At 47.7% G+C, this 27,856-nt stretch overlaps 1 protein-coding gene across 5 annotated transcripts in view; it reads right to left on the bottom strand.

Moving 5' to 3' along the window:
* Positions 1-2,580: 2,580 nt before the first annotated feature.
* Positions 2,581-27,856, bottom strand: part of CLASP1 (cytoplasmic linker associated protein 1) — a 271,575-nt gene continuing 246,299 nt past the window's right edge. For all 5 annotated transcript variants that reach the window (XM_059166603.1, XM_059166604.1, XM_059166606.1 and 2 more), the window contains 3 exons: positions 15,472-15,678; positions 13,852-13,968; positions 2,581-5,731 (listed from right to left, as the gene is read on the bottom strand). In XM_059166603.1, coding sequence (XP_059022586.1) covers positions 5,645-5,731; positions 13,852-13,968; positions 15,472-15,678 — 411 coding nt within the window. In that variant the 3' untranslated portion in view covers positions 2,581-5,644. The remainder of the gene's footprint in view (positions 5,732-13,851; positions 13,969-15,471; positions 15,679-27,856) is intronic.

Below are 27,856 nucleotides of genomic sequence, written 5' to 3'. Positions count from 1 at the left end.
CGTCGGGACACAGCAGGCGTGGAAAGGAGTGAGTGGAGGAGTAGTGCCCTGCGGAGAGGGTGCCTGAGAAGCCCGGAGACAGGAGGTGCTGTGAGGGTCAAGGAGCATCGGGGCCCACCAGCCCTCACCCCAACCAACTCCTCACTCCTCCACTCCTTTGACGGAGTCAGAAATTGAGCTCATCCTAGGCTGGAGGCATCTGGGTGAAGTCAGAGATCCCCAAAACACTCGAGTTGGGCTCAAGATCCAGACTTCCCGACTTCCTGCACACCGGTGGGCCCCTGAGCCCCCAGCCAGGCTCCGTGGGGAGCAGCAACACTCCCCACCCCCTCACTGTAGGCAAGGAGTGTGGCATCAAAGAGCCTGGGATGAGGCCGCAGCAGGCCCATGGAGGGGGAAGCCGGAGACCAGAGAGGCGCTGATGGGTGCCAGAGCTGGGGACACTTGGGGTGCCCCCCAAGGCCGCGGAGGGACAGCACCTGAACTGCAGCTGTGGTGTGTGGGCGGCAGCAGCTGCGAGGGGGCGTGGGCAGGGCTTGGGGAGGCAGGGGCACCCCACCACTGCTGGGAACGTGCCCAGGGCCTCACAGCCAGCCTCCAGGGTGGAGGCGCTGGCAGCAGGCCGGCTGTCTGAGGAGGGCACTGGTGTGGAAGCATTTTAATGTTTTTTAAATACATAATCCGGGATTAGATGCCCATTCACATGACCTTTGTCCGTTCTTGCCTAGAGCACTGCAGCAGGAGTTAATAAATACGGGAAGAAGCTGAGCGGCGGGCGGTTTGGGCAAAGGCTCTTCCGGAAGAGCTTCCCTCCGAGCAGGGAGCTTTATGCTCCATAGTGGGGGTGGTGAGCGTCCCATCTGCCCAGACACTCCTGGCTTCCCTCTGCTAACAGCCCAATTCCCCTCTGAGAGTCCTAGTCAGGACACTATTAAGTTAGACAGTCACGGTCATTACCCATAATGTTCGCCGTGGCCCGGCGACAAAGCTGCAGCCCAGTGCTGTTTTCTGCAATAGCTTCTCAGAATCGTCCAAAGCCTTGGGCCCAAGCCACCTGTCCTGTTTCAAGCAAAGCATGTGGCAGTGGTTCTCAGGCTGTGACCTCAGACTGGCAGCATTGGCCTCACCTGGGAACTTGCCTGAAATGTACCTTCCCAGGACCCCCATGGCCCTCCAGCTGCTCATGGGTCCACACCCAGCAGGCTGCTTCATAAGCCACCCCTGGGGGGGAGAACTCCCACGTGCCCATCCCTTGTTCCAGGAAGAATGTGCGAAGGCAGGGAGGCAGAGGAGGCTGGGAAGACACCTGTTAGGGGCAGAGCCTGGGGTCCTGTCCCAACATTTGTCACCATCTAGCTGGGGCTTTTCCTCGTGCCTCATGACTCAGTTTCCTCATCTGTCAATTGGACAGGACAGTACGTCCCTTGCCTGCATCATAGAACTAGTGGAAAAATCAGTACAATGCTACAGACAATTCTCCCAAGTCTAAGCGCCAGACAAGTTTATTAATGCTGCTTGTCAGCTGCATGTCCCCACCCCGTCTTGAATGACCCAAGAAGGCCAAGAGCATACATGGCCTTTAGGTCAGAGCTTTTCACCTTGGGAACCGGGGACAGGTTCAGGGGTCCTGGAACCTTCTATGATTGAGTACAAAACTGAGTGGCAAGATGCACAGTCTGGACAGGCCATTTGGATCCCCTGAAGCTAACAGCTATGGACTGCAGTGGGCCCCTGAATCCCCCTCCCTCATCTGTGGCCTTTGACTGTAAAGATGGCAGTCCTGAAAAAGGCAGCACAATGGCACCAGGGGTTAGCAACCCAAAGGGCCGCGGCCGTCCCCCCCAGGGGTTTTCCACATTTGCTAATGAATAATAGCGCATACTTCACCTGGCCGATTCCCCTCTGCCTGCAGGAGGCAGGGCAGGGGCGACCCAGCATTCCCTCCGTACCAGCAGCTTCACCCGCAGCATCTCCACGAACTCTCACCACCCCACTGGGATGTACTTTTTGCTCTGCCTTAAAAATGGAACCACTGGGCTGGGAAGAGTGGTGACTTGCCTAGGGAGGGTGGGAGCTGGGGTTTGGGAGCTGGGATTTGGGCCCTGCTGTCACAGGTCAAACAGGGGAAGGAGAAGGGGACTCAGAGTCATGTGGTGGTGATGCTAAACAATGGAAAACTCACCGTCTTGTTTTAGTAAAAGGCTTCAAGTGGATTGGTGCCCTCGGTGTCCTGCACATGTTCCTCCTAAGTCCATGCTCTGGTCAGCTGCCAGGCGTCCCCCTCCCTCCAACCCCTTCCCCAAGGTCCAGCCTGCTTCCAGCAGCAGCCCCTGAGCTGAGTTCCTGGAAGCTAACCTTTTCTCTGCTCAGGCAGCCCACCTGGGTCTTTATGCCCAACCCTTCACTCCATGCTGCAAGGTGGCAGGTGGGACACTCCCCCTAGAGATAGATTTGACATCGAGAAGACTCCCTTGAAGGAGCCACCTCAGATTCTTTATAAATGTGTCCCCTTCTGGGGTTGGGGAGACAGGATAAGCTATCTATAGCATCAGGGGAGGAAAAAGCTTCAGTGCAAGAAACTGAATTAAGTTTCATTTATTCTAGGGCAAACTCAAAAGGGGTTTTTTTTGTTTGTTTTCTTTTTTAGCAAATCCTAGCACATTATTAACAAAAAAATCTGTACATTTGCCATGATACACTTGAAAGTGAAACAAATAAGATATAAATACAGATATGGATGTAACATGAAAAGCCCCCAAAAAACAAAAACAAAACCCAAAAAACCCAACCTGGGGGTGTGGGGACCATGCGTGTGAACACAGCGCCAACAAAACTATTGTGGTGGCTGAGAGTTTTCCGAGCGTTGTTTTCATTTCCAAACATCATTGTTAGCAAAGTCCTGGTGGGATTCTACAAAGTTCTTATTTGCTGTTAACGTGTAGTAGTATGCTTGATAAATAAAGGGCGGCAGGGAAAGAAAAAGACTGATGAGACCAGAATCGGTTGCATCACCTGCACAGGGAGAAGCCGGTGGGGGGCCACAGAGTGGCAGTCCCGGGCCGTCCGCGCGCCGGTCCAGCGAAGCACACACAGTGTACTCGGAGGAAGCTGGTGCCCACCCGCAGCCTCAGCCTGCGGGCCGCACCGTGGGAAGAAGCGGGAGCCAGGAGGGAAGCCGGCCCCAGCGGGAGAGAGGCTCGGGTGGGCTCTTCGGGGTCCTGGACGGTCCAGTAAACAGGGGCAGCAAACACAGTTTTGCAGTTTTGGGTGCTTTGCTCTGTGTGGTGATTCAGCCCAAAAGGAGGCCTGCAGGGAGGGCAGGCGGAGCCGCGGCTGCTGTCCGGGCTTCGGAGGGCGGAGTCGGTGCGGCTCCCTCCCTGTGAGGTGCTGGCAGCGGCATGCAAGTCTCCCTGGCCAGGGCAGCAGTTTTGACTGAGCCAAGAGACCTGTCCGTGATTGCATCTCTAGGTGGGGAGACTGAATCGGGGAAGTGACATTCAAGGCTAGCCCTTTGTGAGTACTAGGAGGACATTCGGCAATGTTTAAGGTTCTTCCCAACTGCAGGCGGCGGGGCCGGGAGACCAGGGAGTCAGAGATTTGAAGGAGGAAGGCCTTTTCAAATGCATCAGGTGTGAAAGAACTCATAAATAACCTCACCAGATCGCACATTTCTAAGACAGAGGAGTGATCAAAAGGTGCCCTGACTCACTTGTCGATTGTAAAAAGGAAATCCCATTAGTGAAATATTAACAAACGGTATTTATCAATGAAAGTAAGGCCTGGTCCTGCTATGTTCTGAGCCAAAAATAAGTCAATATTCAACCACTTAAAATGCATGCCTGAAGTTCCTTCAACAGCAGCGGTGGGGGGTACTTCCCTCCATGTGCGAGAGACCTCTATAAACACACACACACACACACACACACACACACACACACACACGCTCTCTATGAAGGCACCCTGGCTTCACTGTTCCTGGACCTTCATTTTCAGTGCCTAGCTCCAAATCAAGTATCTAAAATAAATTCTGAATGAAACTGAGTTTATGTGTGCTATAGTATCACAACTTCCAACACAAGGCCACAAGGCCACAGGGCCAGAGCAGGGGAGCGTCTAGAGATGTCCATGGTGACCCTACATGTGTCTCAGTGGTGCTGCTCGCAGGGGATTCAGCATTGGAATAGTGAACACCTCATGAAAAAATACCAGAGTAGGCATTTTTCGGAGAAAAAAAACAGTTCCTTTTGGACAGAGGACAGAAGTCTTTGTGATGGCATCAAGGATTTCCATTTGGCTTTGAGAATTTTCCTCAAAATGGATTTAACCAGATTCCAAGTCTAGAGCTCCTTTTACTGGAGCAATCATACCCTTAAGAAAATATTTCCAGAAGGGTAGTTTCTCTGATAATTTCTCACTGGAGAAAAGGAAACAGACTTTAAAACTGGGTTTCAAATTCTCTTTTTCTGCAATTTGCCAGCCGCTAAACTACTTTATCCTTAAACAAGGATTATTTCAACAGATGAGCAAGGAAGTACTTATATTCATAAAATTAAAAAAAAAAAAAAGATTCTGATACTTGGCTTCTCTGGACTTTGCTTTGCTTTTACTCTTAAATTAAACCGAGAAGGCAAAACTGGGATGACCGCGTCGCCTTTTACCAGACTGACGGAGAATGCTTCAGAACTGAGCAGCCTAGGCAGAGGCTGCCGGGGAGGAAATGAGATGGCGCTAAATCCGAAAATCCAAACCACCAAGCACCAGGGTCAAGGCGGAGGCCTGTTAACATAGTGTCTCCCCAAGAGCTGAGGAGCACACACACACACACACACACACACACACACACACACACCTTCTCTTGTACCTTCCACGCTTCATGAAATGCAACATTAGGCACCCATGATGGCTGTTACAGATTTACCTTGATTTTTGAGTTTGGATTGAAACAGAAGAAAGATTTCAACTGGAGGCTCCGGGTGGGGATAGTGAGAGTGGGGTGTTCGGAGCGGTGGGGAGCCCGTCCTGGAAAGAGCCTGTGGAGGGGGCCCTGGGCCTCCAGTCTAGATCGTGTACAAGCAAAATCCCACGTGGTTGTTAAAAGACTGTCTTCAGGCTTTTCTCTCTTTCTTGCCAAGACTGGACTCACATTCTTAGTAGGTCTCACAGTACAACTCAAAGACGTACGACCCTGTCCTGGCATCACGGGCCGTATCCAGAAGGAAGTAAGCGAGGATGAGAGAGAAGCACAAATTAACATACCCTCCTCCGATGTTATTAACTAAGAGAAAATGCTACTTTCTACCAAGTATTGGCTAGAGGCCTCTGATTTTTTTGAAACTGCGCCCCACACACATGGTTTTGTGATCTCAGCAGACTGTACAAGATGTGTTTACGTACGGCTCTTTTCTTATTCCGTTTGCTTTGTATGAAGATTGTAACACTGGCCTTGCTTCCTTTACATTCAATACCAGTAAGATTCTACACAAAAGCTGAAAGGGACCAAAATACTGATTGTAATAAATATTTGCGGGCCTCCTTGTACTGACTGGGCAGCCGATGAGGGGGAGGGTCGGGGAGGGTCTCTGAGAGGCACCACCGATTGCTTCTAGGGCTACACGAAGAGACTCTGGTGCTGCCATTAGCTGCATTAGCTGTGTGTGGACACATCGGAGGAGGAGCTGCTGTTGCTGTTCGTGGTTTGGGCCCTCTTTATATATAAGTTTAGTAGTTTCATCTGCAAAAAGAAGACACAAACGCATTAGCAGGAGGAAAGCAATCAGAGAGCAGACAACGAAACAAACTCAGGTGACGATAAGAAAACAGTGTTATGGGCACCTGCATGGTTCAGCTGGTTGTCTGGCTTTGGCCTGGATCATAGATCCCAGGTCCTGGATCCCCTGCTTGGGGGGTGGGGGGGTGGTACTCTGCTTCTCTCTCTGCCTCTTCCCCTGCTCATGCTCGTGCTCTCTCTCATAAATAAATAAATATCTTAAAAAAAAAAAAAAACAAAACCCGAAAACAGCATGTTCCATTTACTTAGGGCCTATGACTGCTGCAGCACACATCCGCTGGGGGTGAGAGCCCAGCCATGGAGGTCAGGATCTAGAGAAGAACGAGTGGCAATGGGTTCTCAGGAACAGAATGAAAGGTGCTAACTAGGTGGGTCACAGGGCTCCAGGGACACAGCTATGTGAAGGGCAGAGGTACACGTTCCGGGGTGACTGCGGCCAAGGGCTGCATGCAGCTGTCAGGGAAAGCAGGGCACAGGTCCGTGTACCTTGGGGACAGGGCAGGCTAAACAAGGCTACGGGTCAAGTCTTCTGACCTTCGCACCTTTGCTGAAGCTGCTCCTTTTGCACGCACATCTCCTCTCTCCACCCCCATCTCGGCTTCCTCAAGCCCACTGCGGTGCTGTGTCATCTGAGACCAATCCCAAAGGCTGTATCCGCCAAGCCTACCCTATCTGCTCATTGGGATGCTCCCATCCCTTTTTTCCAAGTCCTGTGGTATGGGCACTGCACTCTGCCTCAGCCCATGCCACCCCGAGCTGCAGTCAGTGAAGCCCTCACTTGCTGCTTCCAGCAAGACGAGACCTCCCTGACGCCAATGCTGTCATTAAACCACAGCACCTCGGCTGTGCATGCGGCTTCCCAACGCAAGGGGCTTCCATAACCGGATCTCATCTGCTCTTAACGTAGGCCCACTAGGACCCTACAAATATGTAAAACAGTGTAAAACATGGTAGGTTCTTAAATGCTTCTTGAAGCCCACTAAATTAGTATGTTATATGGACCATCTCTGTGATCATATGAAGAACAAAAAGAAACAAGTATTTATGGAAATGGAATACCCAGAAAAAATGCACGTAACACACAACTTGTAAGACGGAGGGAATTATGAGATATTTCCTATCCACAGCTCTTTACCTGTCTTGCTCTGAACAGGCCATGATGCTGGTCTTCAGGAGACCCAGGAGGAGAGGCTCAGTGTGTACTGCACACAAGAAAGTGGGCCCCCAGTGACAAGCGGGCACCGGGACAGCAACTGTGTGGAGCTCCTAGGGGAGGCTAAGTCTCCCAACATATCACTCAAAGGGAGTCAGCAGTGTGTCTGAGGCCTGCTATTTTACTCCACAGTCCAGCCCCGGGCTCTCCGCACACCAGCACCTGCAGCACTGCCTTAGCCTTTGTAACTGAGCCAAGTACGGCACAGTTTGCTTTTCTTTCCGCACCCCTTAAAATCTTAAACATTTTATTTTATTGAAAGATTTTATTTATTTGGGAGAGAGAAACAGAGAATGTGCACGAGTTGTGGGGGCGGGGGAGAGAATCTCAAGCAGACTCCCTGCTGAGTGTGGAGCTGACTAGGGGCTTGATTCTGAGAACCTGAGATTGTGACCCAAGCAGAAACCAACTGCCAGACACCCAACCAACTGAGCCATCCAGGTGCCCCATGAAGCAGTACCATCATTTTATACAGGGATTCTAATGTTCTAAGGCTCTAAGTGATACAGTCATGGCTGACCAGGTTCAACGGAAACCCTAGTCATCAAACAAAGCGGCAGCCTGAGGCTCAACAGATTCAGCACAGTTCCAGAACCAACTCCACCATTAACTAGTTGTGTGTGACTTCAGGCAAAACATTTTCTGAACATCAACTTCCCCTCCTGCAAAATGAGGAAGGAGTTCATAAAGATTCTTCGAAGGGGGCAGCACAGGGGTTCAAAGGAAAAGGCTGGGGTTCACTTGCTCCATGAGCTGGTACAAGTTCCAACTGTAGACTGCTATAACCTGAGGGTGTCAGATGTGATCCCCACAGCAACTGCTAAGAAAACAGCTGCAGAATATACACAGACAGAATCGAGAACAGAAACATTTCAGTACACAAAGAAAACACAAAAGAAGACAGTAATGCAGAAAAGCAAGGGACAGAAACAGCTCTATAGCATATAGAAAACATATGCTCAGATGACAGAAGTCTCCCCTCCCCAGGAGTTGCTTCCAGTGGAGATGGTGAGACTCTCCCATGAAAAGAGAGACTAGCAGGATGGGTGAGAAAAACATGGTCCCACTCTATGCTGTCTATAAGAGACTCACTTTAGGGAAGATAAATGAGGCTGAACGTGAAAGGCTGGAAAAAGCCAGCCCATGTGAACCATAATCAAGCATGCAGGGAAGGCTGTGCTAATCATATTGGGCAAAAAAGACTTTACATCAAAAAAGTTTACAAGGGACCAAGAAAGTCCTTATATTCATAAAAGGTCAATACACCAAGAAGATATACCAAGTGCAGACATTTCAGTGTATAGTAACACACCAGCAGAACGTCAGAAGAAAACACTGACAGAACTGAAGGGAGAAAGAGTTTTACAGTAACAGTGGGAAACTTCAAGATTCCATTCTTAGTAATGGGGAGAGCAACCAGAAGGAAGACAAGGAAACCAAAGACTTGCACACTAGGACGAACCAACTGGATCTAACAGACACATCTAGAATATGCTACACAACAACAGAATACACATCCTTCTCAAGTGCACACTGTCCGTGCTCCAGAATGGGTTGTATGTCAGGCCACAAATTAGGTCTCAATAGATTTACAAAGACAATCCCATACAGAGTGTCTTCTCGGACCACAACTGGATGAAGTGAAAAGTCAGCCAATGGAAACAAAACAGAAAAATTCACGAATTTGGGGAAACCAAACAACACACACTGGTAAACAGCCAAAGGGTCAACAAAGAAATCACAAGGAAAATTAGAAGAGATCTTGAGACAAATGAAAACGAAAACACAACATACCCAAACTAAAAGGACGCAGCACATGCAGCACAAAGGAGGAAAGGTATAGCTGCAAATGCTTAGATTAAAACAGAAGGAAGACCCCACGGCAATGACCTAACTTTACATCCCAAGGAAGTAGAAAGAGAAGAATAAATTAAGCCGAGAAAGAAGAAAATGATAAAGATTAGGACAGGGATAAAGAAAATAGAAAAACTGAAAAAAAAAATCAATGAAACCAAAAGTTAGTTTTTAGAAAAGATAAACAAAATTAACACATCTTTACTTTAGCTCAGTTACCTAAAAAAAAGGAGACTCAAATTACTAACGTCACAAACAAAATGTGGAACTTACAACTAACTCTATAGAAATAAAAAAAGATCAAGGGCGCCTGGGTGGCTCAGTCAGTTAGATGTCTGCCTTCGGCTCAGGTCATGATCTCAGAGTCCTGAGGATTGAGTCCTGCGTTGGGCTCCTTGCTCAGCAGGAGTCTGCTTCTCACTCTGCCTCTCCCTCCATTTGTTCTCTCTTTTTCTTTCTCTCAAATAAATACATAAAATCTTTCTTTAGAAAAGATTTTATTTACTTATTTGACAGAGAGAGAGAGAGATCACAAGTAGGCAGAGAGAGAGAGAGAGAGAGAGAAGCAGGCTCCCCGCTGAGCAGAAAGCCCAATGTGGGGCTCAATCCCAAGACCCTGGGATCATGACCTGAGCGGAAGGCAGAGGCTTAACCCACTGAGTCACCCAGGTGCCCTAAATACGTAAAATCTTAAAAAAAGAAAGAAGAATATTGTAAAAGAATGCTACAAATAAACATAGACCAACAAATCAGACAACCCAGATGATATGGACACATTCCTCGAAACAAGACTGAATCATGAAGAAAAAGAAAATGCAAACAGATCTGTAATTAGTGAGGAGATCGAATCAGTAATAAAAAATCTCCTAGGTGGCATAGGCCCTGCGGCAGATGTGGAGATGCAGCTCTCTGTAAAGATCCTGATGGTAAGGCAGTCATTCTTGAGGTCGAGCCTAGTGACACCCCTGAGAACATTAAAAGTAAAATCCACAACAAGGAAGACATCTTGCCTGACCAGCAGCATCTGATTTTTGTGGGCAAACAGCTGAAGGGCGGCTGCACTGTCTCAGACTGCACTACCCAGAAAGAGGCCATCCTGTACTTGGAGATTCACCTGTAAGGTGGCATCATCGAGCCCTTCCTCCACCACTGGCCCAGAAATCCAACTGCGACAAGATGACCTGCTCCTAGGGTTCTGCTCGCCTGCACCCCTGCAGTCATCTGCCACAGCAAGTGTGCCACGGCAACAACCTGTGCCCTGAGAAAATCAAATACTGCCCACTGCCCCTCCACCAGCTCTTTTTTTGCCTGCAGACCCATTCCTTGCCAGAATCCCAAGGCCCTAGGGCTTCCATAAAGTCTCACTTTCATTGACTGGGGCAGTAAAACAAAAACAAAAACATAACAACAAAAAACTTCTTACAAAGAAAAGCCCTAGACCAGATAGCTTCACTAGTAAATTCTACCAAACATTTAGCAAACTAACTCCAACCCTTTTCAAATTCTTCCATGAAATCAAAGATTAAGGAGCACTTTCAAACTCATGCTGTCAGTTCAGCATTGTCCTGATGCCAAAGCCAGATGAAGATAAGAACAGAAAACTACGAGTCAGTACCTCTTATGAACACTGATGTAAAAATCATTGAGAAGAATCTAGAAAACTGAATTCAAGAGCATATCAAAAAGAGTATACACTATGGTGAAGTGGGATTTGTTCCTGAAATTCATTGATAGCTAAACATATGAAAATCTAATCAATATAATTAACAGAATGAATGGGAAAAAAAACACACAATCATTTCAATTGAGGATAACTAAATTCAACATCCTTTGATAATAAAATTACTCAATAAACTAGCAACAGAAGGAAACTAACTCAACATATCAAAAATTACATCAAAAGCCCACGATGAACATTATGTTCAATGGTAAAAGACTAAGTGTTTCTTCGAAGATCAGGAACAAAGCAAGGATGCTGATACTCCCCACTTCTATTCAATTTGGTACTAGAAGTTCCAGTCAGAGAAACAAGACAAGAAAAAATAAAAGGCCTCCAAACTAGAAAGAAGTAAAATAGTTTCTACTCATAGATGATGAAGATCTTATATGTAAAAAACCTTAACGATTCTCCCAAAAAACCCTGCTAAGACTAATACATTTAGCAAAGTCCTAAGATATAAAATCACCAGTTAATGGAGAAAGGGTTGTCTTTCCAACAAATGGTGTCATGGAAACTGGATATCCACATGCAAAGGAATGAAATTGGAGCATTACCTAATATCACATAAAAATTAATTCAAAATGGGCCAGAGAACCTGCATGTGTGAGTTAAATTATAAAACTCTTAGAACAAAACACAGGGCAAAAGCTTCACATTAAAAAAATTTACGCATCAAAAGATAAGGATTAATATCTAAAATATACAGAGAACTGCTAAAAGCCAAGAACTTAAAAAAAAAAAAAATCAAAATGGACAAAGGACTTGAGTAGATATTTCTCCAAAGAAGATACACCAAGCAGCCAACACAGGACCACCAGCCACTGGGATGGCCACCATCAAAAAAGAGAAAAAAACAAATGCTGGTTAGCATGTGGAGAAACTGTAGCCTGTCGGTGCTATTCTTGGGACCGTGAAAGGGCACAACCACCATGGAAAAGTTATTCTAGGATTTGGCAATTCCAGTCCTGCATGGATAACCCAAAAGAACTGAAAGTCAGGTCTCAAAGACTGATTTTTATACATACATTCAGAGCAGCATGACTCCCAAGGGCCACAAGTGGAAAAACAAGTGTCCGTTACCAAAAAATGGAAAAGCAGGCTGTTGTATGTACACATAATTGAATATTATTCAGCCTCAAAAGGGAAGGACATTCTGGCAAATGCTACCACAAAGGATGAACCTCAAGGACGTTATTCTAAGTGAAATATGCCAGTCACAGAAAGACAAATGATTCCACTTTCATGAAGCACCTGAGTAGTCCAATTCAGAGAGACTAAATAGAACTGTGGTGGCCAGGGGGTGCGAGGAGGTAATAACGAGGAATTACTATTAATGGGTACAGAGTTTTGGTTTTACAAGATGAAAAATATTCCGGAGGTGATGGTCACATAGCACTGTGAATGTACTTATTACCAGTGAACTATAAAAAATGGTAAAGATAGCAAATTGTATGTTATGTATATTCTGCCATAATTAAAAAAAAAAAACAGAAAGAGAAATGAAAGCTTATTCAAGGTCATAGAGCTAGCTAGGAAGTGGGAGGCAGAGACCACAGGCAGGTTGTCTGACCTCAAAGATGCTGTTGCTGCCACAGCGACAGGACACTTTAAAATGCCCCATATGCATACCTTCTGTGTCCTTGCATTGGGCCCTTCTCTACAGAGAAACAGGAATTCTTTTGTTTCTAGTCAAACAGACTTAGCACCATGTCTGTCAGCTACTGATTTTCGGTGGTGGAGACATACACATGAGTCTACAAAAAGAGTTATCCCAACGAACGGCCGTAATAGGATGAACTGGGCCACCAAAGTGGAGCGGCGCAAGCCCTAAGCCCTCTGAGCAGACTCAAGCTGTAACCAGCTCTGGCCCGAGGCCACCGTGGAAAGGAGCAGCAGCAGGCCGGCTGCCGGACAGGGATGAGAAAACACCTGCATCTTCTCAATCCATATATATTGGAAAGGTCAAACGAGATGATGGGGCAGTTGCCTTACTGAGGAAAATGAAAATTGCTGGACAAAATCTGGGTCTAGTATTACTTGGGGATGATTTTTAAAAGTTGAATTTCCTCTGTGAAAGCTGTCTTTTAGTTCTCACTGCCGGTGACCTTTGTCTCAATATTCCTCAGATCGTGGCTAGGGTAGGAATCAGTGAAGAGTCTTTTTGTAGGAGAAAAGGAAAAGAGGAAGTGAAAATGGAATCAGGCAAAGAACCCCCGAAATCACTTATCCACAGCTGCCTCACTCACACCCTCCGACCCCGCTGCTTATTTCTGCCTGCGAGAAGAGTCAAGTGTCTCCCCCAGGATCGGTGGTGCTCGAGCAGGGGAGATTCTGCCCTCCACGGGTGATGTGGCCATGTGCAGACTCCACAGGGATTACCAGCCCGATTACCGATGATGGGGGTGCTACCGGAAGATACAGAGGGCAGTGGGAGTGCTGCTGATCTTCCTACAATGCCCAGGAGAAGTCCTGACAACAAGGTGGCCTCAAGTGTCAGTGGTGCTGAGGGGCAAATCCTGCTTGGGCAGAGGCAGGCAAGCTGGCCTTGCCACAACTCTGGGGAAGCAAGGCCCTGGCTGTGAGGCTCACCAGCTGTGTCGGGAACAGCTCCATGTGGAAAGACACGGGGCCTTACTTGTTGATTCTATCCTTCATAAGGAGTGCATCAGGCCCCTCTGGCTTCACGGTTTTTTATCCAGAACACTGCCAGGGTGTTCTAACTCCATGTTGACGTACTTCCCCCATGGGCAGTCCCTGGAGTAGCCTTGTCACCAGGCCAGAGGCCTGCATGGCCCAGGAGTTCAAGCTGCCACTCCTGCCAGAGCTTGGGGCATCTGCCTGCTCTCAACTGGCAGGCTCTTCAGATTTTGAAACCAATAAGCATGTTAGCCATCCTTGGCTGCAATGAGCTAATCGGCCTTTTAGTCCACACTTGGCCTCCGATTCTAGAAAACTCTGAAAGGAACACGAGAGGCAGCATAGTGAGAGAAAGCTGAGCTGTGTGTGTCCTTGGGCAGTTAAATGTGGGATAACTGCCCCTGTCCCACAGGGATGTTGGCCACGAGCGAATGCATCAACACACGCCAAGCGCAGACAACAGCGTCCAGGACCTGGGCCTTGGCAAGCACCTGTCAAGCGCCTGCTATCACCACTGCTGACACCCATGGGGGACTCCGGCTGTGTGGAGGCAAGCACAAAGAAAATCTGCAGCCAAGCAGATCCACGATGGCTGGCGGAGCCCAGGTGTGCGACCAGCTCATGTAACACTATACATACCTTGCTCCCCGTGAGCTGCGCGAGGTGAGGTTTCAGCTCTTCTCCAATTACGGAATAAATTGCCACTAAGCAAAACACGCTGGCCTTACGTACACTGCTTTCAGTGTTGTCATAGCCCTACAAAGTCAGAGGGGACACAAAAAGGAAATGAAATCAAAGAACTGCTTCACAGTCAATGTCTCACCCACATTTCCACAAATGCCCTCATAGTTCATCCGTGAACTCGCTGCCAATGACCACAGCACACCTGAGATCTGCCACTGAACCCACAGAGGTCACAGCTTCACAGTGTGGAAAATGAGCTGGTTCCCAGGGTCGGAAGCGGGAGGCTGGCAGGCAGCACAGTGGCCCACCTGTGCACAGGGGGGCTGCTTCACCAGAGCTGTCGTGGCAGTGCCCCCCGACATACACGTGTGCCAGAGAGACTGGGACAAAAATTTGGGGGGGGGGAAATAGCTTGCTTCTTTCACATTTCTCCCAATGGTAAAGCAAATATATCTATTTTTAATTTTATCTTACTTGAAAAAAGTGCAAGTGCAAGCATGAGTAGGTGGGGGGGGGGGGAGCAGAGGGAGAGGGAGAAGTAGGCTGCCCGCTGAGCCCTGACCAAAGGACTTGAGCCCAGGATCCTGGGATCATGACCTGAGCCAAAGGCAGATGCTTAACTGACTGAGTCACCTGGGCACCCCCCGGGGAAAGCAAGCCTTGTGTGAAAATGGCTTTTAAGAAACGAGAACTGCATCCTGCACTCCTGTGGGCAGAACTTTTGTGGGGGCATCCAGGCCCACAGCCCGATACATGCATCCTCTACAAATGGGCCTTGACCTACCTATTGGCCTGGCCCTTGCCCCACTCAAATGGGACTACTCACTGCTGTCCCAGCAGCCCTGGGGATTTTTCAGTCTGCATTTAATGTCCCAAGCCGAGTGCTCAGCAAGCAGCAGTATTTATTAAACTGTGAAGTTCATTTCTCTCTACCCTCCCCGCTGAAATCACTCTCTCCCTTCCACGGTGCGACTGTAAACTGGCTCTTCTGTGAGCCCTCCTCTCTCCACTGCCCCAGCCCCAAAATCAGCCCTCAGCCTCTGATCTCAGCAAGCTCCACTCGTACCTACAATAATGGCGCGTGGTGCCCGCATCTGGAGCCGCCCGCACTGTTGTATGAAGCCCAACGTTATGCCTCATGCTTAGAAAGCTTTCAGTAAGTGACTGCTGGAGAGCAGAGCAAGGACCTGGAGCTGATCCCTGGCCCACCTTGCCCAGGGCTGAGGCCCACAGATGTGCCATAGGGCTTTGTTGAAGGAATGAACAACAACAAAAATGACCAAAATATATTTACAGTAAACAGAAAGCTCATTCCTGGAGCCACAGTTCTAATCTTCCAGGAAGATCTTCCTGCTACCTTCAGGGGTGGGTGCATTAGAAAACAGAAGGCGTAGGGTGTCCAAGCCATACAGCTGCACAGGCTCCTAAAAGCACAGGTCGGCACCTGCCTTTTCCTCCCCGACCCTTGACTGAATGGGGAGAGCAAAGCCCCCATGTCTCCAGGTGGGGCAGTGCCTGCTCCCGGCCTCATAGCCCCAGGCAGACAGGTGCCGGCCAGCCGCCAGGAGGGCCCACCTGTAGCAAGCCTGGGATGATGTCAGCGAGGAGCTGCAGCAAGGACTCCTTGGCGATCCTCTCGACGACTTTGGTCTGCATCTTGATGGCGGCGAGGTTGATAGGGTAGTCGGCTGTTTGGATGATGGGACAAAGGACTTTGATGCACTGCTCTGGGTGGATGGAGCTGGCCAGCGTGGATGCCGCCTCCTCGGCTGCTCTCACTACCTGCAACACCAGGTCCCCACACGAGTGAGCTCCTGAAGACCAAGTCACACTGATGCCTAACTCTGGAAGCCAGACACAGACTTCACCTGATGCCTCTGGCTAATTTTGTACAAAGAAGTAAAAGCAGGGTGATTTGGAGGGTGATTTTACAGGGGATGGGGGCATGGGAAGGTAGGCACATGGATCCTTCCAGAAGCCCTGGAGAAGTAGTTATCCAAGTGTTGCCTCCCCCCTACAGCAGCAGCATTCCTGAGAACATGCTAGAAATCCAGCTTCTCTGGCCCCAACCCAGACTGGCTGAATCAGAGACAGGGGAGGGCATAGGTGGGTAACGGAGCCTAGCAAGCTGTTTCGGGTTTTTTGTTATTGTTGTTTTGTTTCATTTTAATGTTTTGTTTTAATTTGACAGGGCACCTGGTGGCTCAGTTTAGTATCCTACTCTTGGTATTGGTTCAGGTCATGATCTCAGGGTCCTGGGATAGATCCCCATGTCTGGCTCCCTGCTCAGCGGGGAGTCTGCTTCTCCCTCCGACCCTACTACCTCTTATGCTCTCTCTCTGCCAAATAAATTAGTTAAAGAAAAATCTTTAAAAATTTATTTGAGACAGAGAGCAAGCACATGTGCCAGTAGGTGAGGAGGGGCAGAGGGAGAGAGAGAATCTCATAGCAGACTCCCTGCTGAGTGTGAAGCCTGATGCAGGGCTCAATCTTACCACCCTGAGATCAAGAGCTGAGCCAAAACCAAGAGTTGGATGCTTCAACTGACCGAGCCACCCAGGTATGCCCCCAGCAAGCTGTTTCAATGAGTACTTGGGAAAGTCTCCCATACAGGAAAATTTGAGAGTCTCTGACCTAGAAGATTAGGGCCTAAAAATAAATATAAATGCTTTCCAACAGCCTGTGGGACATCTGCAATCAAAACAGCTAGAGAGAAGCCTAGAAGAAAAATGGCTTCAATACTTAGGATTCCATGGAAACACCTAGCTGTAAAGCAGTTGGAAAGGCTCGGAAAGAACTCTCTGGGTTTCCCTGGGTTTCTTAGGGAAAGCTGCTTTTCCAACAATCTGTGCTGGTATCCCCTCATCCTGCACTCTGAAGGAAGCGCATGAAATGGCTACCTCAGGGCCAAAGAAGCAGCCTCTGACCTCTGAAGAGGTCGTGATGTGCGAGAACACACGGTACTTGTACTAGAGGCCACCAGAAGGGTGTGTAATAAAGTAGAAGTTAAATGCAAAACCCAGCAAGGAACAAAGAGTGTGGGCTCTGGACATAGGTGGCAAACCCCAGCGACACCATTCACAAGTGTTAAAGCCCCCATCTCCTCATCTGTAAGATAGGGAGACCTCACAAATATCATTTGGTAAGTGGTACCAAAATGTACTATACAGTAAATGGAAGTCACTCCTACTAACAGCACAAGGCTGCATATATAAACAATCAACAAAACACCAGGCTGTAAACATGGATGCATTTTCTTATGAAATGTAATGGAAATCTACTACTTTTCTCCTACTACCCACCCTGGGCTAGGCATTCCACCCAGCTTCTTCTCTGCTTTGTGTTCTGCTGTTTGAAACAAGTCAGCTCTGTCTTTATTCAGCAACAGTACCAAGGTTATCAGTTCAAGCCTTCAATCACCCCAGTGCTCTCGTAATTGAAGCAAACACTGACCAACAAAAATGGGAGACAGACCATCTAGAAGGCATCTTCTAGACCTGGGCAAGAGTGGGCTAAGACATCAGGGCTTACAAGCCAGGAGGATAGGACACATGGACCACATGAGGTCACTGCAGGGCCCTGACTGAGACACTGCCCCCCTAGAGCTCCAGCTCCTCTCTCTAGGAGGAGCAGAGTCAGATCTCAGGGCACTGCGGTCATGGCCTCGCAAAAAGACACAGCCCAGCTTTGTGTTCAGCCAGGGTTACCATACCACGTGAACAGGGCTCACTTCCTGGAGTGTGCCTCAGCAGTCCGTGTGTCTGCTCTGCTCACGCCCCTGTCACCTGGCCAGCATGCTTGTGGACACAATGCATTCACTGTGGCAGCACAGACTGGGATTGTGCATTCATCCTTTCAGGAGCCAAACTGGGGACCCTAATCAGCATGCTACAAGGATGAAATCCGTGTACATGTGAGAAAACAGGTATCAAGAACACCCACAATTCATATGTGTTCATTATTATTTACGTGAAAGGTCAGGCTTGGGTGCAAAGCACTGGAGAGAGGTCATTTTACTTCGAAAGAATCTTATTCTCAATAAGCCCATAAGAGCAAGGTTTCTTTCATATCACCATTCCCTGTGCCTTCTGTTTTGTGCTGTGTGTGTGCCTACATCTACTCCTATGTGTCAGGGCCTGAGCTCAGAGCTCAGGCCGCAGGCGTGAGGAAAACAGCTGGGCCCTGGGTCTAGCCCTCAACAGTGCTGGCTTGGGGTGGGGAGGTGGTCTGTGCACGAGCAGCATGAGGAGGCAAAGTGGTGGGGACCAGGCCACAGAAGCAGGCAGGGGCCGGGTGGTGGTGGGCTGCTGCCTGCAGAGCATCCTACAGTTGGCCAGGTTTAGACGACAGGAAGCTGGTGAGGGAGGGGACACAGAGCGAACGTCTGTGGAACACATCCCAGGTGCTCTGTGGGGATGACACCAGTTCAAGGGCCCTTGGTCATGCCGGGCCAGCACTGTCCCCTCCCCCCACCCCGGCCTCCTTTACCATTTGCAAGGGTTTTGGGTGAGTCAGGCAGCCAGCTCGGCCTTCCCAGACACCTCAGGACAAGCGGGCAGACTGCCCTGTCAGCAAGCATGAACTCAGTCACACTGATGACATCGCCCTCCACTTCACAGACACACGAGACAATTTAAGGAAAGCCCACCATGATTTTCTTCTTGTCAACTCAATCTCCTGCCAAGGTGCAGTGTTCTCCACCCAGGTCCCCTGAAAGCACACTGCTGTGTGGCCCTGGGCGCATGTGACCTTTAACCTTTCACCTCAAGAAGGGCAGCTCCAGAGTTGCGGAGGCACATTCTCAACCTCTGAGAGCAGCGTGGCAGGCACATCTGCGTTTATTCCTCTGGCAAGACACTTAATTGGTTTGATAATCGGGCCTCAATTCTTAAAAAAATTCTAAAATGAGGATTTAAAAGGTATCAACTGTGACAGATACTGGAGTGAGAGATAAGCTACAAACACTTGCAGCTAAGAGGACACTGCGGGGAGCTCTGGGGCCACCAGAGAGCAGAGCTCTGGCCAGAGGACCCCCTCCAACGCAGCCTGGCACTCACATCAAGTGGGTATGCCCTTGCCAAGAATCTATGAGAAGTTAACCCGGAACCAGGCCCACATTCGTCGAGACATCATGGAAGGCCAGCAAGGCTTGGCTCCTGCCTGCCCGTCTAGCAGTGTTTATGGCCCCTGACCCCCTGTGCCCTAGTGACACCAAGCTGATGGCATGCCCTGCATGTGCCCCTCTGGCCACTTATCAGAGACCTGGACTAACTCCTCTGTCCTTCCTCACTGTCGCTCCCTTGTGCGCTTCACCTGGCTGGGCCTGGTCATCCTTCAGGGCTCACTCGCTGTAGTACAGCTTCTGGGAAGCCTTGTGTGCACACCTTCATCACTGCACTCAAACACCTTGCTGAAGTGCTCTCTCGCACTAGTCTAAAAGTCCCTTGAAGGAGAGCTCCCCTCTCTGCCATCTTTCTGTCGGACCCAGGATAATGCCCAACATACACAAGGTGACGAGGTGCTCAGTGAGTCTGTCAAATTCCCCCACAGTGTATGTATTTTTAAAAATGCTCATGACTGGCAAAGTCACCTCTGGGGCATGCCTCACTGATTTGCATTTACATGTTCTAACCGAGGAGTTAGCCCAGAAAATGAGGAGGAAGCAAGTTATCTATAAATGACCAACTTGAGCCTTGGGCAAAATCAACCACAGGAGGCCCAGAGGGTCCCGTTCCAGGTGACATGGCTGAAAGGCAACAGCTCTGTCCTTTTTACAAAAGAGACTTTAGTTCAGGTTGGTTTTTTTCTAGTAATCAGCTATTTGAAGAGAGGCAGTGTACTTCTTAGAAGACTTCCATCATGTGATGAATTACCCTAAGGTCAAGTGTCTTTCTTCCTTCTCAGTTCCTATATGTCCCAGGGGTTGCTCTAAGTCCACGGTGCATTTGGGAAAGCCCAACAGTGGGCACGTTCCACTAAGCAGACGGTGGAAAGTGGAAGAGGGGGGTCTATCTCTCTTCTAAGGTGGTCCCACAGGGAGAAGATGCTCTGAGCCATGCCTTTCTGTGGTATGAAATCATGGTTTGCAAGTATCCTAACATACCGCTCAGAAAGCTTGGTACTGACAGAAGAAACCATGTATCTTAGTTTTTAAATATGAGGGAAAAAACAGCAGGGGCAGAAAATACTGGATAACTTCATAGATATAGCCAAGGTAGAAAACACTAATGGACAGGAATCCACGTTTAAGATTCCTCTGGGAGGGGCACCTGGGTGGCTCAGTGGGTTAAAGCCTCTGCCTTCGGCTCAGGTCATGATCCCAGGGTCCTGGGATCAAGCCCCACATCGGGCTCTCTGCTCAGCGGGAAGCCTGCTTCCCCCTCTCTCTCTGCCTGCCTCTCTGCCTACTTGTGATCTCTCTCTGTCAAATGAATAAATAAAATATTAAAAAAGAAAAAAAAAGATTCCGCTGGGAGCTGGGCAGCAGCTCAGTGGGTGGGAAGACAGGCATGGAAACAGCCTGGGATCCAAGCATCAGCTGCGCCACTTAACGTCCTGAGAGGAGCAAACAACTCCTCCATGCCCCTAGGGATGCAGCCAGCATTAACAGGACAAGGCAGGTTCCTGGCAGACTCATGGTGAGAACTCCATCCCATCACAAGGGGGTCTTCCTCCCCTCCCACCTCTCCATGCTCTCCTATCATTCTGGTGAAAGAGAGCTACCCTCTGGTCAGCTGCTGGGGCCACAGACTTTCATATCTGCTGAGCTAAAAGCCAAAGCCAAGGAGAACTTCCTCTCTTAGAACTCCAGGAATTCTCCACGTCACCTGCATGAAGCATTTACTCAAATGTACCTAACATAAAAAGGTCTTTGGAAAATGTGGGAAAATAAAAAGCCAGAAGGTGCACTTAGAAATGGTAAGTTTGAGGCCCTCTCGCCTACTGAGGTTACAGAAAGTTTCCCAAGACAGACATCATCTTTGGCAAGGCAGGTAGGTGTTCCTGACTTCCCTCTAGATGCCAAGCCCCCAGTTTCTGGCGAGCTGCCTGACTCAGGGTGAACTTTAGGTTTTTCTCCTGTGTTCTATGTAACATAAGAAGCAAAGATTATAAATGTAAGCAAACAGAGTGCAAAAGTAAACATGGGCACCAGAAAGAAAGGAGAACAATACTGTTTAGGAGACAAGGTGGCCAGAGATGGCAAGGATTTTAAAAAGGGGGATGGGGCATATTTAAGGAAAGGCAGCATCAAGCAGGTTATAACCCACCTTAAAGTGATCCTAACTGTTCCAACTCTGATTCTGCTATAGTCTAGTCGGAAACACAAGGATTTTTTTTTTCTTTTCACAGTTAGTAAAATAATTTTAGCTAGCTAGGAAGAGCATAATTTCCTCATCTAACTTTTTTAAAAAATGAGATCATTACTCGGAATATTAATGAATGTTTGCTTAAAGATAAGGTTTCTTCTAGAGCAAAGAGCTTGTCAAAATTTGGATTGTCTTTTACGTTTGCAAAGTTTGATTTGGCTCTGTCACAGACACACCAGAAAAATTGGTTGAATAAAAAAAAAGTTTTTTAAGTGCACACACACACACACAAAAACGCAAATGTTCCTAAACAATGAGTGGAATCGAAGAAGTCTTCCCAGTTGGGCATACCTACCTTTAGCGCCTCAAAAATGTGGAAGCTAAGGAAAAGCATGGCGCCACCTTCTGGGGAAAGGCCAGAAAGACCTTATACAAAAGGGATCCACGCTGAGTTTTGGTATCCACAAGGATCCCGGAGAGATTTGGTCATTGGTGAGAGACTAGCACTTAATAAATGCCGGGATTTAAGGGGGAGTGCCAGCACAGGCCTGGACCTGCTCGTGAGTCCTCACTTAGCCAGGCTCAGTACCATACCAGAGGGAGCAAGGCGGGGAAGAAAAAAAAGCTCCAAGTAGAACATTCACAGGCCTGAGTTTTGGTTCTGTCATCAACTGGTGAGGCGGCCTGGGGAGAAATTTCTTCCACTTTCCAGGCCTCAGCTTCCCTCATCAGAAAATTGAGCGGGAGACTATAAAACAAGAATTTCCACATTACCTTCTACGGCTCTTTGATGAGCTCTTTCTCTTGGGGGAAAAAAAAAATTCTTTTTCACGGGAAAAATTCAGGCTGAGTCTGAATGAAAAGATGTCTAACACGAGAGCCATCACATCCTTGCCTGGAAAAGCAGATTAAGGGCAATACTTTCTCTTGCAGATGTATTAAGACAGTAAAGGGGGAGACTTAGTCTGTCCTACTCCCAGGGGCAGAATTAGGGCCCTGAAGAAAAAGTGCAGAGCAGTCAGGAGGGGCTGAGAGCCCAGGAGGGCACCGCAGACACTGGGCCGGCCGGCCTCTCAGGAAGGGTGGAAGAGATGACCTAAATCTCAGATGGGAAGCTGGGCGGCACACAGAAGCCTCCTCCATGCAGCCCCAGTGTCTACCTCTCAAATCTCATGGTGTTTTGTTACCTCCACTCTGGAGGTAACAATGTGACAGCAACTCCATGCACAAGCCCCAAGACAAAAGCTGTGTTTTCTACTGGTGTTTTAAAGCTTGCTCAACCAATTTAAATAGCTTCTTAGATGTATTTAGAAAAGTGCAGTTATATTTGCTTTGTTTAAGATGTAAAAAGCCTGTCAACAGTTCTGTCAATCTGTCTATTTTCTTCAGTGGACAAGGAGAGAAAAAATGCTACCTTCCATGTTCAACAGAGCCCTGCAGGGCATGATGTATCCCTGCTCCTGTGCACGGGCATTCTAGAGACCCAGAAAGTGCCTGTCACTTGCCCAGTCACACAGCCAGTGAAAGGCAAATAGGATGAGAACTCAGGACTTCGCACTCAAAGGCTCTGACATTAAACAATGGCCCTCTTGCCTGTTTTGGAGTAAGATGCCTTTCCTGAAGCTACAGGAGCTAAAGCCCATGAGTCACGTCCGGATCCGAGGAGAGCCAGTCCACCAGAGCCAAGGAGCTACTCCCCGCCTCAAGTAATGCTGGAAGGGCAGTCGGCACGGCCACTCCAAAGCAGACACTGTGCCTGACACTTTATGACAGCCCTGTGGGGTGGGACCAGCTCCACTTGATGTATAGAACACCACGGCAGTCTGGGTTCTATGGAGCCTTCTAGGCCCATGCTCCCTTCTCCTGGCCGTGCTGCCCTGGCACACCATTAGAATCCTCTCCCTAACTACTCCTCACAGCCAATCTCAGGTTCTAACTACCCTCAGGCAGTCTTCCTTGCCTCTTCCAGCCCCTCCAAACTCCTCGGGCATCTTACTTTGAACCACATGTTTGCTTTAACCTCCACGAAACCACGGGCTCCCTGAAGACTGGAGCCCTGCCCCATACCCCCACCTCCTGCCTCCAATAATAAAACATTAGCCAGAGTTTAGGCTATTAGTGTCAGACTGTTGGCTTGGCAACTATTAACCTTTAAATGATTTGTATAGATTTCTGGTTTTGCCTTTGTCTTAAGCAGTAAAAACTTCCAAAGGAAATTGGGTTTCCAGCCACATCCCAAGACTGAGTCAAGGAAAAAGTACATATTTAGAACCTACAAAGGTTAAGGTTCGTTACACAATATCAACTTCTAGTACCATGAGGCTGAATGAGATACAGATAATCATCTAGTCCACTCCCTGCACTAACAGATAAGAAAAACCAAGGTCCGGAGAGGCGAAGTGATTTCTCCAGGTTCACAAAACGCATTGTTCTCCAGAGCAACTGACACATGGCTGTTGCCCCAGGAGGCCTCCAAGGACCATTTCAGAGTGCAGAGGATCTGGCTAAGTTGTGGTCAGATGGTGATTTTAATCGGTATTTGAAAGAGAATTATCAGCTCACTAAAACAGAATGTCTTCTCTCTGACACCCTGCTGCTTTTCTCTGGCCATGTTTGTCAAAAGGACTGCATGAGACATGCCAGGCCAGCAGGGTAAAACAGAAGCAGGAAGACTGGTTCCCGAAATGTTTTCTTATGTCTGAAATAATCTTGGTCTGGCTTTACTTCTAATTCCTTGAAATCATAAAATATAAAATTAACCAGAAATGATTTAAAAACAAAAACCCTAAAGACAAAAAACTGTTTTCTATTTACCTCAGAATCCAATTTCCCCAAGCGTATCAAACCACCCGAAGCTGGACGGTGATGGCTGGAATCCCCAGACTTTTGTGCAAGGCAAGAACAAGATGTTTGGTGACCCAGTACAGGACATAAAAGGATGCTAATGTTTTATTCTTTAGTAGACAAATAAAACCGAATATTCACTAATGTGGACAAGTTCAGGAAACGATCCAAAAGTTTCAATTATAGAACATCCTTAAGACATAGAGTTGGGGGCGCCTGGGTGGCTCAGTGGGTTAAGCCGCTGCCTTCAGCTCAGGTCATGATCTCAGGGTCCTGGGATCAAGTCCCGCATCGGGATCTCTGCTCAGCAGGGAGCCTGCTTCCCTCTCTCTTTCTCTCTGCCTGCCTCTCTACTTGTGATCTCTGTCAAATAAATAAATAAAATCTTTAAACAAACAAACAAAAAGACATAGAGTTGGTGTTTCTTTCAAGTTTGAATAAACATTTACCAAACATTTTTACATTTGGGGGATTATATGTAAGACAAAAGTCCTGGGAGCAACAGCTGCTCTTACATCAAATGTGTCTAAAATGATCCATAATTAGCGTATCAATCGTTTACCAAGAAAGAAGTACTTCTAAAACAGATAAGGATGTCTAAAACCAGTTTCATGTGGCAATCCTCATATAGCATGACACTTTCCACAGTGCCATGTGCCAGGGTCACACAGCGGTGATGAGACCCAGCAACACAGCTGGACAGGACACACTCGAACTGAAAACTAGGTTTCCAGCCTCTAGAGTCATCCCCCACAATGACCCCAGAATCCATTTGTACCATCAATTCTCTTATCAAATCCCCTCTTCATCAGTGAAGGTGGGATTCAGCAGCAGTCCAAACAGAGTGCAAATTCTAAGATGTGAAGAGTTAAAATTGATGGAGTTTTCCTTTAAAACAGAAAATGGGCTTCAGATTTCTGAAGGTCACTACCAAGGCTGGGCCCTTTAAGGCGTTTGCTACAAGCTAAACCTACTGAAAACCACAGTGACTTCATTAACAAGACATTAAAACTCAGTGGCAAAGTTCATTTACTAAAAAGATAGAAACAAGGAGTTAGATAATGAAGAAGATGTACTTATTCAAATAAGGAATAGGAAAACCTCTCTAAGCTGATTCACACCAACTTCTCAAATAGAAACTCCAAACTGGTATCCAAATCCTCCAGGGTGCTTACCATGTCTGTGCTGGCTGAGGATGGGTGATGCCCAAGCAAGATCTAGCACTTAGGACACTTTCAACGTGTAACAAAAGTGTTTTGCATACATGGTTCCTATTAAAAGACCTTGACTTAAGGGATGGGAAAATAAGCCATCTTGTCATTAACCCTGCCCTATTCCTCTGCCCTAAAAGCTTTTTTCACTGATCTCATCGCCGTGTCATCTTGAGGCGCCTTGTGGCATGGCCACCACCACAGGGGGCATGGGAGGACATCTGGGACTAAGGTCTCAGAGCATCCTAAGTCAGCTGCCGGGTCTCATGCCCTTTACGTCCTGCTAAAGCCTGGGTTCTATCTGTGAATACAAAACTAACCAGTTTCCTACGAGATGGAAGTTCCAGGGAGCTCAAAGGAAAGACCACACTTTGGAGGTACTAATTAGCTAGGAGAACAGACTCTGCCTCTCTCTGTAGGACCAGTATTAGTCACTGGGTCTAGAAACTCTTGGGATCCTTCCCAATGTCTGAATAACGTCTAAACGTAGTGCCGAGAAGATGTAACAACTAGGGAAATACCGTGTGTGATGTTCTATGCCAACAAGATGGCTACAACACAAACTTGATATGCACCCAAGTATTCTGTCCGAAAACACAAAAACAGGGAATGGAGACAGATCAGTTAAAACAGAAGAAAGACTAGAAGAATTTCAAAGGAAAGGAAAAAGAAAAAAATATATACCTAAAACCTACATACACATATGCCCCAGTGAGGAGCTTCTGGAAAAGTGACAGAGTGAAGTTTCACAAGGAAACTACAAGGGCACCGAGTCAAGGTGAGTATGAAGTATGCAAAGCAGGGGCGACCTGCCAATACAGGCACTCCTTTATTTGGAACACAGTGTTTTCCCCACCTGCTTTATCAGACAATCAGTGACAGCAGCGTGGAGACCCTGGGTTATTCGAATTCCACACCAACTGAGCGGTACAAAGTGGACTTTAAGCAGATATTTTCTGCTTTTGTCCCTTGGGAAAGGACGTCGCACCTAAGAACTTTCTCTCCTAAATTTCTCATTTTGCGAGAGGAAAAAAAAAAAAAAACTCAAAACAAGATCCCTCAAGAAAGTAGCTAATAGTAAACAGATTATTTCATTCTGTTCACTTGTACTTCTTAGGAATTGCTGTCAAAGTTTCTAAGTTCAAGATCAGGATGCCAACTTTAAACACAGACATCTTCTGAGGGGACAGCTGGTAAGTGCCACACACTATGGATGGCTTAGTTTCACCTTGATGCCACATTCTAAGTATGCCCTCTCCTGAGGAAACAGCTGATATCAGATATTTGCGAAAAAACACCAATTTTACCTTTAAAGATATATTTATTTGAGAGAGAGGAGCAGAGAGAGAGGGGAAGAGACTCAAGCAGATTCCCTGCTGAGCGTGGAGCCTGATGCAGGGCTTCATCTCATGACCCTGGGATCATGACCTGAGCTGAAACCAACAGTCGGACACTTAACCAACTGTGCCACTCAGCCACCCCTTACTTCATTTTTTGATCATGTATATTCTCATTAAGGAGAAGCTATTATGGTTAAATTAAAAAAAAAAAAAAAAAAAAAAAAAAAAGCCCAGTCAATATGGGCCAGGCCAGTTGCCCCTTAAAAGAGACACATGATCTGCTTCTTGGTTCTGCCAATAACTGCCATGTTTTACCTGACAAATTAGAGCATTTTTTGGACCCTCTTTCCTCGCTCAGAAGTAATCGTATTGACTCTATTAACTCATCTGGTCCTCACATTTTTTAAATGAGTTATTGCAAATGGAAACTGTTTTGTTCAAACGTGAGTGATTTTCACAATCCACAACCAAGCCAGATTTCAGACGTAAACAGTATCTATCACTCACAACCCTGTGTTGCGCTACGACCATCACGTGGAGATGCCCAGACAGAGCACGAGATCCCAACCCTTGCTGAGTCTGCTATTTTGGGGTGGATTTCAGGAGGATAGACCTGTCACTGTTTGACAGTCACGTAACTGCTAAACAGGAAAACCACGATTTAGGGTCCGGATTCTTTTTGTAGACATGTAAGAAGTGCTCTCACTGCAATTCCCTTAAGCCATGAGTGTGCTCATGAGAGTCACATGCGAGCCGAGACACTGAACTGAGCAAGTGATTATGTCTCACTCTGGGGTCAAACCCACTCAAGTTTTCTGAAGTTCTAAGTACATAGCCCTATTTCCCACAGTGCTGTTGATCAGAAGAGTGCTGCTGAGATCACTGGTATTCAGAAAAGCTCCCTCCATCTTCTTTGCAGGTCTCTAGACACTCAAAGGACTGGTGAGGCACGGGGGCTGGACAATTCAGGAAGCAAGTAGATAAGGATTTACTGAACGCCCAATCAAGGCTGGTTGTTAAGTGTGTAGGACACAGAAACATGTCCTTCCAGCTACCCGGCAGGCATCTGAGGTGCTGGGACAGTTTGCTAGCATTTAATTGTTCAGGAGCTAGTAGGAGAGGCATGACATGACTGCCTCCATTCACTGAGATCTTGCAGAGAGTGACACAATGAGAGGACAGGAGAGGGAGGAAGACCAATGTGGTGTAGCACCTGTGTCCACATGCCAGGGACCAGGAACCCTCACTGACTGTCTCA

This window comes from Mustela lutreola, chromosome 3, assembly GCF_030435805.1.
Source record: "Mustela lutreola isolate mMusLut2 chromosome 3, mMusLut2.pri, whole genome shotgun sequence".
NCBI lineage: Eukaryota > Metazoa > Chordata > Mammalia > Carnivora > Mustelidae > Mustela > Mustela lutreola.
The sequence above is the reverse complement of the archived record's forward strand: the minus strand, read 5'-3'. Positions and strand labels throughout refer to the sequence as shown.